Source organism: Pseudochaenichthys georgianus, chromosome 4, assembly GCF_902827115.2.
Source record: "Pseudochaenichthys georgianus chromosome 4, fPseGeo1.2, whole genome shotgun sequence".
NCBI lineage: Eukaryota > Metazoa > Chordata > Actinopteri > Perciformes > Channichthyidae > Pseudochaenichthys > Pseudochaenichthys georgianus.
This window is the reverse complement of record NC_047506.1, coordinates 12,721,252-12,732,897: the sequence shown is the minus strand read 5'-3', so window position 1 is coordinate 12,732,897 and position 11,646 is coordinate 12,721,252. Positions and strand designations below refer to the sequence as shown.

General features: G+C 38.3%; 2 protein-coding genes across 2 annotated transcripts in view; both read left to right on the top strand.

The window, feature by feature from the left end:
• The first annotated feature begins 1,234 nt into the window (after positions 1-1,234).
• Positions 1,235-3,921, top strand: LOC117445550 (deoxyribonuclease-2-alpha-like). Its single transcript, XM_034081291.1, has 7 exons — positions 1,235-1,243; positions 2,008-2,105; positions 2,202-2,349; positions 2,434-2,512; positions 2,613-2,771; positions 2,858-3,049; positions 3,566-3,921. Exons 1-7 carry the CDS (start codon positions 1,238-1,240, stop codon positions 3,919-3,921), a joined length of 1,038 nt encoding a protein of 345 aa, XP_033937182.1. The 5' UTR covers positions 1,235-1,237.
• Positions 3,922-7,218: 3,297 nt separating this feature from the next.
• Positions 7,219-11,646, top strand: part of rpf1 (ribosome production factor 1 homolog) — an 11,387-nt gene continuing 6,959 nt past the window's right edge. Inside the window, exons 1-7 of the mRNA XM_034081497.2 lie at positions 7,219-7,526; positions 7,971-8,027; positions 8,167-8,247; positions 8,340-8,435; positions 9,683-9,836; positions 10,394-10,476; positions 10,836-11,017. Of these exons, the coding sequence (XP_033937388.1) occupies positions 7,284-7,526; positions 7,971-8,027; positions 8,167-8,247; positions 8,340-8,435; positions 9,683-9,836; positions 10,394-10,476; positions 10,836-11,017 (896 nt within the window). The 5' untranslated portion in view covers positions 7,219-7,283. The remainder of the gene's footprint in view (positions 7,527-7,970; positions 8,028-8,166; positions 8,248-8,339; positions 8,436-9,682; positions 9,837-10,393; positions 10,477-10,835; positions 11,018-11,646) is intronic.

Sequence of the window (11,646 nt, the reverse complement as noted above, 5' to 3'; positions counted from 1 at the left end):
TGACCCTCTGGGCTTCCATACTAAATTGAATGAGGGACGCAGCCAAAGCTGGGACTCAAATGCTAATGATAGCTCCGGCACAACGCCACAAGCAGAACTTTCAAAAGAGCATAAGGGCAACTTTATGGGAGAGGAAGCGGGAACACTGTCGTCACCAGAAAGTCTAAGCCACAAAAAATAAGACGGTAATCAGGACAACTTGGCTGGGAGAGGGTGCGGGAACACAGCCATCACCAGCAACAAGCTGACACAAACCTGTCTGTCGAGGCTCTGCACAGCGCACAGTCGGCCACAGCTCCTGGAGGACGCGTTAACGACCCGTAGCTCCGACTGTCAGTCGCGAAGCTGCACGCGGCCAGCTGTTTGCAGAGAAATCCCTCAGATCAAACGTTCAAACCTGAACGCTGTAGGCTACAAAAATTTAGCCACGGTACCCTCGCGCAGCGAGAAGATGAAAGGGAACAGATCCTCTGACGACACCGGCTGATATAGCCGGTGTCACGTGGGTCACAGGTGACTTTGTTGTTATTGGTACTCGAGCTGCGCATGCGCGCGATGGACATATCCAGTGCTAAAGCACCGCCTCTGGCGGTCAGTAGGGACGAAATAGAACTCTTGTCCCTGAAGGTATTGTCTCTTATTTAACTGATCAGAATCAGAATACCTTTAATGTCCCACAGAGGGGAAATGTACATCAATGGGGGATTTAAAGTCATACATTTGTATGTAAAACTAAATCAGCCAATGGCCTTAAAAGGCAGGCAGTACCATCAACAAAGTGTGTTATCATCAAACATATAAAAAATCTAATATAATGTTGCTGTTTTTCCTCCTCTAGGATACAATGCTCGTATACACTATGAACAAAACAGGTTTATCGGGGAGAGGCAAAGTGAACAAACACTTGTTTTTGTGTACATGTTTAGTTCCTGCTAAATTCCAGCTTCAAATTCAACATCCATGTTATATTATTTCTGTAATGAATATTCTTTCAAGGAAATACCCAGAACTGTGTCTTGAATCTTCAAAATATGTTACATGTGGAATGGATATACGTAGAACTTCTATCAAAACAGGTAGATAAAAAAATGTGTAACGTGGCAACTAATCATTGAATCATCTCAAATGAAGTGTCCGGATAAGGAACAAGTAGGAGGTGACAAATGAGAGGTGTGGGTGTAAATTCTTAATAACAGCTTTGATTAACAGATGCAAAGTTGACAGAAGAGAGCTGACGATGGCTGTAAGTAAAATGTTAATTTGTTAAACAATGATTCTAAAAATAATAATAGACATAGGATGATATTTTGTATATTAGCATACTGACAGAAGTGTAAAGTATCAGAAATTGAAAATAATTAAAAGACAAAACTCTTACAGAACTCTTAAAGCTTGCAACATTACTCAAAAACCACATTTGAAATTGTTGGAAGAACCTTGAAATGAATTATACTACTATATATTGTCACCCACAATGGTGGTGCTGTAGTTGCAACCTGTATATAAATAGCACATTTTAAATAAATTATTAATTTGTATATACTACACATTTCCACCACCATCCTCAGAACACACTTTTTGAAGAATAGTATTCAGAACTCCAGGGACTGAAATATCTAAAACAAAGCTTTGAGGTTGCATCCACCTACTGACTCCCTGACTTTCATGCTCAGAGATGTGTCGTATGAAAGTTTTAACTTAAAAGAACAGTAGTTTGACCGAAGAAATCTTAATTCAAGGTTACATTTAAAGTCACACTCTTGTTCAGCATATGGAATTGTTTCATACGCTTTTGGTCGCTACATGAATTTGAACAAGGTTGAAAGCTCTGGATATTTATGCTTATATTCAAAGTTAAGTTAAATAACATTTGTGTGATGGCCTTATCTTGTTACCATACTCCAAATTAAACCAGTATTTGTCAAAATGTTAAGGCCCAGCGTTTGGTAATTATCTGTGACTTTAATCTGAGAAAACAGGTCCCATAAATATGTCTGAATATTTCAGAGAACAATGATGGCGTTGCTCTTGACTGTTGGGATTGTTTTTCAACTGTCAGAGTCACGTGTGACATGCAGGAATGATGAAGGAAGCGAGGTGGACTGGTTGGTGGAAATTTTGATTTGTTGCATTTTAGAGTATCCACCATTTCTCTGTGTCTGCCGAGAATGTAATAGAATATATTTTCTCTGCATGATTAGGTATATTCTGTACAAGTTGCCCGGTTTGTCCTATATGTACATGGATGAGAGCACCAATGGATGGAAACTCAGCGGAAATACCATTGACAGTTCATCTGGCACTCTGGGAAACACCCTGGAACCTCTTTTGGACTACTACGTCAGAAAGGTTTAGTATATGCAGACGTGTGTCTCTTTTGCACAGTAGTGTTTAATTTGAAAACTGATGCCGTCTCATATATTTGTGTTGTAGACTGAAGGTTTTGGATACATTTTATATAATGATCAACTTGAAGAAAAAACAGCTTCTTCATCATTTGGACACAGTAAAGGTGAGTGCAACAATCTTCCACTTCATTGTGGTTCAAGATACAGAAAAATATTGTAATGTGACAAAGCTCTGTTTTTGCTCCTCTGTTTTACTTCCTAAAGGTGTTGTGATGTTGGACAAAGACACAGGAGTCTGGCTCTCACACTCTACACCAAAATTTCCAACACATCAAAGTCAAAGCTTCTGGCCAAAAAGTGGAAATGTTAATGGTCAGACATTTTTGTGTGTGACTTACTCCTATGGTACATTTGAACAAATAGGTGGGATACTGTTACATTTCTGACTTGTTATAAAACATATTTTAAGGAATACATGTGCTAAACATTTGACTAATTTGACATTGTAGGATTGCAGCTCATGTACATTCATCCCTATGCATATGACTATGTCATCCCGAAAACCTTTCACATGGAGCTGCAATATGTTGCACTGAAGACTGGTTACCCTACAGAAGGTCCCTTTTCTCGTGTGGAAAATCTGACGTCATTGGGAGGAAAACGTTTCGTCAGCTTTGCAAAATACACACGTTTTCATGATGGTAAGAGTTTGCACTCAATCAGGATTCAAGTGTTAAAATGTCAAGTTAAATTGATGATGAACCTAAACAGTTCTTTTATCAGAGCAAAATAAGGAAAACATTTGTTTTTCTCTTTACAATGAAATATTGTTTGCCTGTTGATCATTACATTCGCTAGAGTCAATGCTTTTTTATTTTGTTTGCAGTTTAGTTTTGTCATGCATGTCTGAATGTGTTCAGGATACGATTTGTTTGTGCATTTATAGGAATGTTAAAATATGAGTAGACTAACATTAAAAAAAATAAGGAAGCACTTGTTGATATTATCAGATGAAATAAGTAAACATTACTTTTATATGGTGAATAAAAGTAACAGCATTATGAAAGTAAGTGAATGTTTAAAAGAAGTGAATTAGGAGTCAGTAATAACACACTTTTGTTCAAAAAGTGTTTACCACATGAGCCATTCTTACATTTCTTAATATTAATTGATAACAGAGTTGTATTTTGTTTTGTTTTGTTTCAATTATTTTGCAGATCTTTATTCTGGCCTTATTGTGAAGTCTATGCCGGAGAGTCTGTACGTGAAAGGCTGGGGAAAGGGTCGCTCAATTCAGCTGCCGTCTAACTGCAGCACACGCATCCCGCATCATGTGTACAATGTAAAGATGGTTAAACTCCTGGAAACGGTCTACAGTGATACTGAAGATCACTCCAAGTGGTGTGTGGCTCCTAATATTGGGCGGACCTGCATTGCTGATTTGAACAGGCATGAGAGTCAGAAGAATAGAGGTGGAGGAGCAATATGCTTTCAAAACGTTGCAGTTGCAAAAGCTTTCAAAACCACAATCAAAGATTATGAACGATGTGTTACTCCACATTTTGATCTTTAAACGCACACCACTTTATGGAAATATATCTGCAATACCAAGATCTAAGAAACAAGAATATTATCACCAGTGGTGGAAGAAGTATTCCGAACTTGTATTCAAGTAAAAGTTGCAACACTAAATTGTAAAAATACTCTGGTATAAGTAAAAGTCCTGCATTAAGTAAAAGTAGAACAATTATTAACATTAACATATAGTTAAAATAACAAAAGTTAAAAGTAAAGAAAAGTGGTTAAAGGCCAAAGATTCATGAGGGAAGTCTTAAAACAGGTGGTCTAGAGCAGTGCTTCTCAAAGTGTGGTCCGCGGACCACTGGTGGTCCGTGAGCGCCCCCTAGTGGTCCGTGAGTATATTGGTAACATTTCACATTTGAAATAAATAAATATATTTAAGTTTTCCGCACTCTCGCGGAAATATCTCCGCAATGGAACGAGCTTAAGTTTCACACTAGGCTTGTTTGAGACACATTGCGGCTCGCCTCGAAAGTAGACGAGAGTAGCCGATCGCAGCCGGGGGAGGTGTCAAAAAGCTCGTCTTAAGTCGGACAGCTCGGACTCGGAGTCGGCTTGACTGGCTGTGTTTGCAATGCAACACTGATAGGTGGACAGGCTACAAATGATCAGTCCCTTCAGATCCGCACACATGAAGCTTCATGAGCATGAATTGAACAGACCTGCTGCTGTGTTAATTCTTTAGCTGCCACTTTAAGCTTTATGATGTGTACAACATGGATGTAATTTGATTTAATCTTGCCATTTTAAATGATGTATTCAATAAATAAGGTTAAACCAAATCCTTACATTAGATTTTATTTTAATGATTTGGTTTAACTTAAAGAGAAACTTTATTGTTATTGCACATATTACAGGTACTGAGACAACGAAATGCAGTTTAGCTTCTAACCAGGTGCAACAAGCAGTGAAGTGGAAAGTAATGTACACAATCTACAGAATAACATATAGAATGAATTGAATGATGAATAAACAGTGGGGTATGAATACACTAGATATCAGCATGTGAGCAGTATGAACAGTGTGTATGAATATGCTAAGATATATAAAGTATGAAAACGGTAAGCAGTATAGTATAAAATATATAGATATTAATTTCATGATGATAAACATTGTGGAACAATGATGAAAAATGGGAATGGATGTGGCGACGTAAAACTGACACAAAACAACAACAAACTTTTGCCAGCCAATTGGAGAGTTTCATCAGCAGCACGTGGTAAAAACCACCAATGAGCGCTCAGCTCGAGATACCAGCGAGCCGTTTCCCATCAAGCATTTCGCTTCCGCAGCTTGTGGAGAGCAACTGCGCCAACTCGCCTCGCCTCGCTCTCAAGGCTGCGGGCGTCTTTGTCCCGCGAGATTTCAAAGTCTCATGTGGGCGAGCCTCCAGAGCAAGTCGGACAAAATGACTAACCATCATGCAACGCACTAGCAAGACGTTGATCGCAACTGCGCAGGTCTTGCTTGTCTCAAACAAGCCTATTATATTGCATGATAAAGCCCAGGGCAACACCTTCGTCACACATGTTGTCACTTGTTTTTACCGTTTTCAGGCGATTTATAATCTGTTCTAGAAAAACGATGTGTTTTGGGATATTTGTGGAATTAGGTGGTCCGCGAGTGTTTTTTTTATTGGTGAAGTGGTCCTTGGTATGAAAAAGTTTGAGAAACACTGGTCTAGAGGAATGTGAGAATTTGGTTAGCGATATTGCCAAATATCTGGAACAAACTACCAGAAACCTCCCGGTCCGCTGCAACTCTTACTACTTTTAAGTCCAGGCTTAAGACTTTTCTTGTTGCCGCTGCTTTTAATTGAACTACTCACATCTTACACTGCACTGTAACTTTATTCATATACCTGTGTTATTCATGTTTTATTATCTTCAAAAATATTAATCTTTTATTGTTAGTTGATTTATGTTTTGTTGTATCTAATATTCTGAATCTATAAAGTAACCAACTAAAGGGCCCAAATGATGTAGTAAAGTATAAAGTACAATATTGGCTGCTAAAATGTAGTAAAGTAAAAGTATTAAGTAGCATAACATTACAAGACTAATTTTAGAAGGTACAAAGCAAGGTGTTGGTGAATGTTTATCCATGAACATTTTTTTATTCTGTATTTTGTATTTTAATCAATGAAAAATACAAAGTTTTTACTTTTTTTTCAAAATCATGTCTTAAGAAATAATTTCCATGCAATTACGATACAATATATTTTGATGAAATTAATGAATAAATCAATATTACATTTCTAACTACAGTACATGTTGCTGCAGTTGTTTTTATTGAAATAAGATGAGAAGATTCATGAATGTGTACATGTAGTATATCCAAAGTTATTCAACGTTTCATATTAATAATCGCTGTGTGGATTTATAATGTAGGGAAATCTAGGTGTTCTAGCAGCAACAGAATAAAAGAGAAACACAGATAGTCCACATGAGAATATAGACGGGGATAATATGAATAAAATAAAATAAGAATAATCATGTAGTAACAGTATTAATAGAGATAAAAAAACCAACATAAATTCATCTCTGATCAGGTGAATTATTTATACAGATTATGTGAACTAGCTTAAATATATATACATTTAAATGTGCAGGTACCAGCAGCGCGGGAAGAGAAAAACTAAAATTAACCATTTAAATTGAGCGCAGATAAATCATCCCTTCGGCAGATGAATGTACACCTATTCAGGGGTGGGAGAAGTCGTGTACTTACAGTTAGTTAAACTAGAGGTTACGGAGTGTAGGAATAGTCTTCCTGAATTCAAAAATGTTGCTCAAGTCAAAGTAAAAAGTATAAGCATAAAAATGTACTTAAAAGTAGGCCTACTCATTGTGCAAATTGATCCTTTTCAGAATAATATGGTATGTTATGATTATAATTATTGCATTAATGTGTTTATCAAAGCTGGTAAAGGTGCAGCTTATTTTAATCACCTTGTGTACTGCAGGGTAGCTTGTGAATGTTAATGCAGGTGTACAACATCTGCAAAGAAACTAAATATATTAAATAAACGTAGTGGAGTAAAAGTACACGATTTACCTCTGAATTGTAGTGTGGTGGAAGTACAAAGTAGCAACAAATTGAAATATTCAAGTAAATTACAGGTATGTCAAAATTGTACTTAAGAAAAGTAAGTAATGTACTTAGTTAGTTACTTACTTTACACCAGTGCACCTTTTCTATCAATTTATTATTTTGAGTTGTTCTTCCTCACCACTAGGTGTCCTCGCAATTTCTTTTTCCACAACTCAGTCACTTCCGGTCCCCAGTCGTGAGCCACGAACAGGAAACCAGCTCCACACACGTGAAACACTCAGCCATAACATCTGACACAAGATGGACATTACAGAGGTTCCCGTGAGTAATAACAATAAAGGTAAGAAAAATGAGTATAAGAAGCCAAAGAACAAGAGTGTGACTAAGGAGCGAAATGCAGTGGAGCCGAAGCTGGAGCCGAAGCTGGAGGCGAAGCTGGAGGCGAGCGAGACTGCCTTCCCCCCCACCTTCAGTGTGTCTGAAATCAAGAATAAACAGCGAAGACACCACATGTTCATGAAATTCAAGCTGGAGAAAAGCAAGGTAAACACACAGTTAAGTTGTCATTGAGCAAGTAAATCACACATAGCTGCCATTGTATTGGGTATTACCTAGTTTGAACGAATGCAGTCTGATACAACGCCCTGCTGTTAGTAGCCTACTACATTACTGAAGGTTCAGGTCTGGGTAAAACCTCACCTTTTAGTAGTGTTGATTTAACTTTTTTTCGGTATTTTTAATCGTATGACTCCCCTCATTCATGTCTCAAAGTGAGTCAGTTAATATGTGTTTATACTGTGCACATCTTACACTTTTACTTTACTTGTATGATTATTCTATTAACAGAAAAATAACATATTGTCAACAAATGTCATAAAACAATTCTCTTTTCAATCTCTCAAATGTGTTCGTTTATTTCTTATGTCTGCTTTATATAATTAAATATAATTTTTTTCAGTGTTAATGTCTTATTTCTTCATATTTCAGCTAAAGTTGCAAGTGAAGAAAAAGAAGAAAAAAGAAAGGGAAGCTTTAGGTGACAAGGTGAGTTTGTTTACCATCTATTTTGTTCAATTTCTTAATGAATTACATACGTTTGTTATGTTACCTCTAAATCATACCATTCAGCAAGGTGAGAGCATGAATAGCACTAATTGTATCTTTTATTCTGTCCCTCATGAAGGCACCACCTAAAGAAGTCCCAAAGACGATAGAAAACCAGAGGGTTTACGACGAGACAACAGTCGACCCAGAAGATGAAGAGGTGAGGAGCGAGTTTGGCTGAGCTTATTCTAACTATCTCAGGTTAAATTGTTACTGAATATGCATTTATTTGTTTGTTTTCCTGTCATGCAGATTGCATTTGACGAGGGAACTGATGAATTTTCTGCCTATTTCAACGGGTTGACAAACCCAAAAGTGCTCATCACAACATCGGACAGACCAAGAGGGGTGAGTGGCTGCTGCCCGGCATCATACATGTATATTACTTTTGACTCTTGTCAGTTTCCAGAACCTGTCACCCTTAACAATATCAAAATGCAAAAAAACATACTCTTGAAGGAAATTAGGCCTGGAGCTCAAATTCATTTTTTTTCAAATCAATAAAATGACAATGACAGCACTTCTGATATTTTTTGCAAGGAATATTACTAGTCACTTATTACTTATACCATTATTACGTATAATGTTTTATGTTAATGTTAATCCGGATCGGCAAAACAGGAGACTCTGTGCACCAGTCTGCCTTGATCTATGAATTCATGTCCGTGACACTCACTGTATCTGCTGCCCGCAGCTGTTTTATAGAAGGAAAACCTCCTTCACTTCATGAAATCTCTGCAGCACCAGGAGGCAGCGGGAGGGTTAACTCAGCCTCTGAGAAGAGGAGCGCGCCGCGCACCGCCTTTCACGCACCGCCTTCACTGTGTTTACCTTCAGAATCATAAGGCTAAAGAGTGACCACAGGCTGATGTGTTTTAACCACACACACCTCTACACACACACACACACAATTTAAACGCAGACTTTTGTTCCTCCATGTTTTGTTGTTACCGTTTCACTGAGCGAGCGGACCCGCACATTTTTTTCAAACGCTCCCTTTTTTGGTCCATCTGCGGCGGTAATAGGTTTTGTGCGCTGTGATGATTCGGCTGTACTTTTAGTAATGACTATTAAATGTTGTGAAGAAATCTTTCCACCAATAAGCAATCCAAAATGTATTCACTTCAGGTTTACGAAAGTAACTGTAATCAGATTACACGGTTTTGAAATGTAACGCGAGCTGAATACAGTTACTTGATTTTTGTATTCTGATTACGTAACGCCGTTACATGTATTCCGTTACAACCCAACCATGACTATATTGTGTTGATGTGTATATACAAAAAATACAACTGGACTATGTCCTTTATTTCAGCCCCACTTTATTGGCAGTTTTTATATAGGAGCTTCAACCTGTTACTAAATAATGATAAGCTTTGTCTGCTCTTTGTACATACACTGGGTTAGCATAACGCAGCAGATAATGAAACGTTGAGGCTGTTTAACATCCAGTGTGTGTAATTGACATTTGAGGTGCTTTGTAAATTGTTACTGAGGTGGAAATTGGAGTCTGCTTAGGCTTTTTCTTACTCGTCATCAGTTTTCAAACACTGTTTGTTTAACACTTTGATACCTCTAATGTTTTTTTCTTGTAGAGGACGGTGAGATTTTGTGAGCAGCTGGCCACAGTAGTCCCGAACGCCCACGTGTACTACAGAAGAGGTTTGGCCCTGAAGAAGATCATCCCTCAGTGCGTCGCCAGGAACTTCACCTACCTCATGGTCATCAACGAGGATCGCAAAATGCCCAGTATCCTCAAAGGCAGCATATACTAATCCCTGTAATCTAGTATTTATTTTGTATTCTTATTCTTTATTAGGCTCCCCATTAGCACTAGCATGATCATTGGCTATTCTTCCTGGGGTCCTCACACACAAAAAACATACATAAATCAATACAGCTCATCATTTCATGACATTTACAGTGCTATATGAAATGAAAACTTTCATTGCTGTTATTTAGATTATTAATTAAGTCCATGTTATTTTGATTAAAAAAAATGTAAAGATAAGATGTACTTTATTGATCCCAAATTGGGAAATGTTTGCTTTGCAGAAGCATACAAAACCAAACAAGGCATTGCACATGAGTAGAAATAAACAATTCCAAAATGTCTCAAAATAGAAATAAAACAGCACTAAAAAGTACAAAATATACAGTAGACCATATATATAGACCAAACTTATAAGTATCTAAATAAGTGAAATAGCTCTACACTGGCATTATAACTAGGCAAGCTATTCAAAGTTCTAGCTCACTTGCTCATACCTTTTTTTAATGGCACCTTCCTTAACCATGACTTTAAGATGGATTGGTTCTTTGTCATCTTCCTGATGGGCCAACGGCACACTTCAAGATCAGCAGCGTTCGACTACGCAAGGAGATGAAGGCAAGTGGATGTCTTTTTTCTGTTTCTGTTGTGATTAAATGGCACATTTGTAATTCCATGACAATAATAAGCATCTCTTTAAAACTGACAGTAGGAGAAGAGTTGCCGTGTTCAATGTATTTATACTGCCTTTCCGTTGGGGTCGTTCCCATTTCTTGTGAAGGTGTAATCTCAGTAGCACATTTTGGGAATTTCTTCAACTTCATTGCAAAAAAATGTCTTGTAGCATAAAATGAGGAGATGCCATTTTGGATAGAAATGGATGTGAACTGCAACCTGACTGATAAGCGAAGGCTGTACTTCTAGTTTTATATACAGAGCAAGTGTTGCTCATCATTACTTATATTTTCCCTCGGCAGAGACGAGGCAAAGATCCAACTGAACACTCCCCGGAGGTGATCCTCAACAACTTCACCACACGTCTGGGCCACAGCATCGGCCGGCTGCTCGCTGCCCTCTTCCCACAGGACCCTCAGTTTGTGGGTCGACAGGTCGCCACCTTCCACAACCAGAGAGACTTCATCTTCTTCAGGTTTCACAGGTGAGTTATCTTAAGTAATTCTGATTGTGTGCCTAGTAGGGGTGTAACGGTATCCGTATTCGTCCCATACGTCACGGTTCGGACGTCACGGTTCGGCACATGCAGTCACACGGCGAGTCCGCCTTTTTTTCCGAGTGGGAAAAAAGTCTGTCACTCAGGGCAGTATTACACTATATATAATCCAGGGGGCGGTATTGCGCCTAAAAGCCAGCCGTCCGTAAATAACAAATGAAGAACAAGAACAAAACGAACACAATACATGAAGAAGAACAGTTGGTAGCTATGGCGAGTTCACACAACACACAGGAGCTAGAAGACCCACCTGCTTCTTTTAAATCAGGTGTGTGGGAACATTTTGGGTTCCCTGTGGACGACAACAATGATGGGGTGCGAGTTGTGGATCGGACGAGGACGGTGTGTCGGCCAGTGTTGGGTGTAACGCAGTTACAGTAATATATTACTTTTTGCTGTAACGAAGTAATGTAACGCATTACTAATGAAATGTGGGTAATATATTACCCGTTACAATGCTCAGTAACGCAGTTACAACACATTTAAACCGAAATTAAATGGGGTTTTGTTTTTTAAGAATGTACTAACATAGAGACATTCCGACACCAGAGACAAAT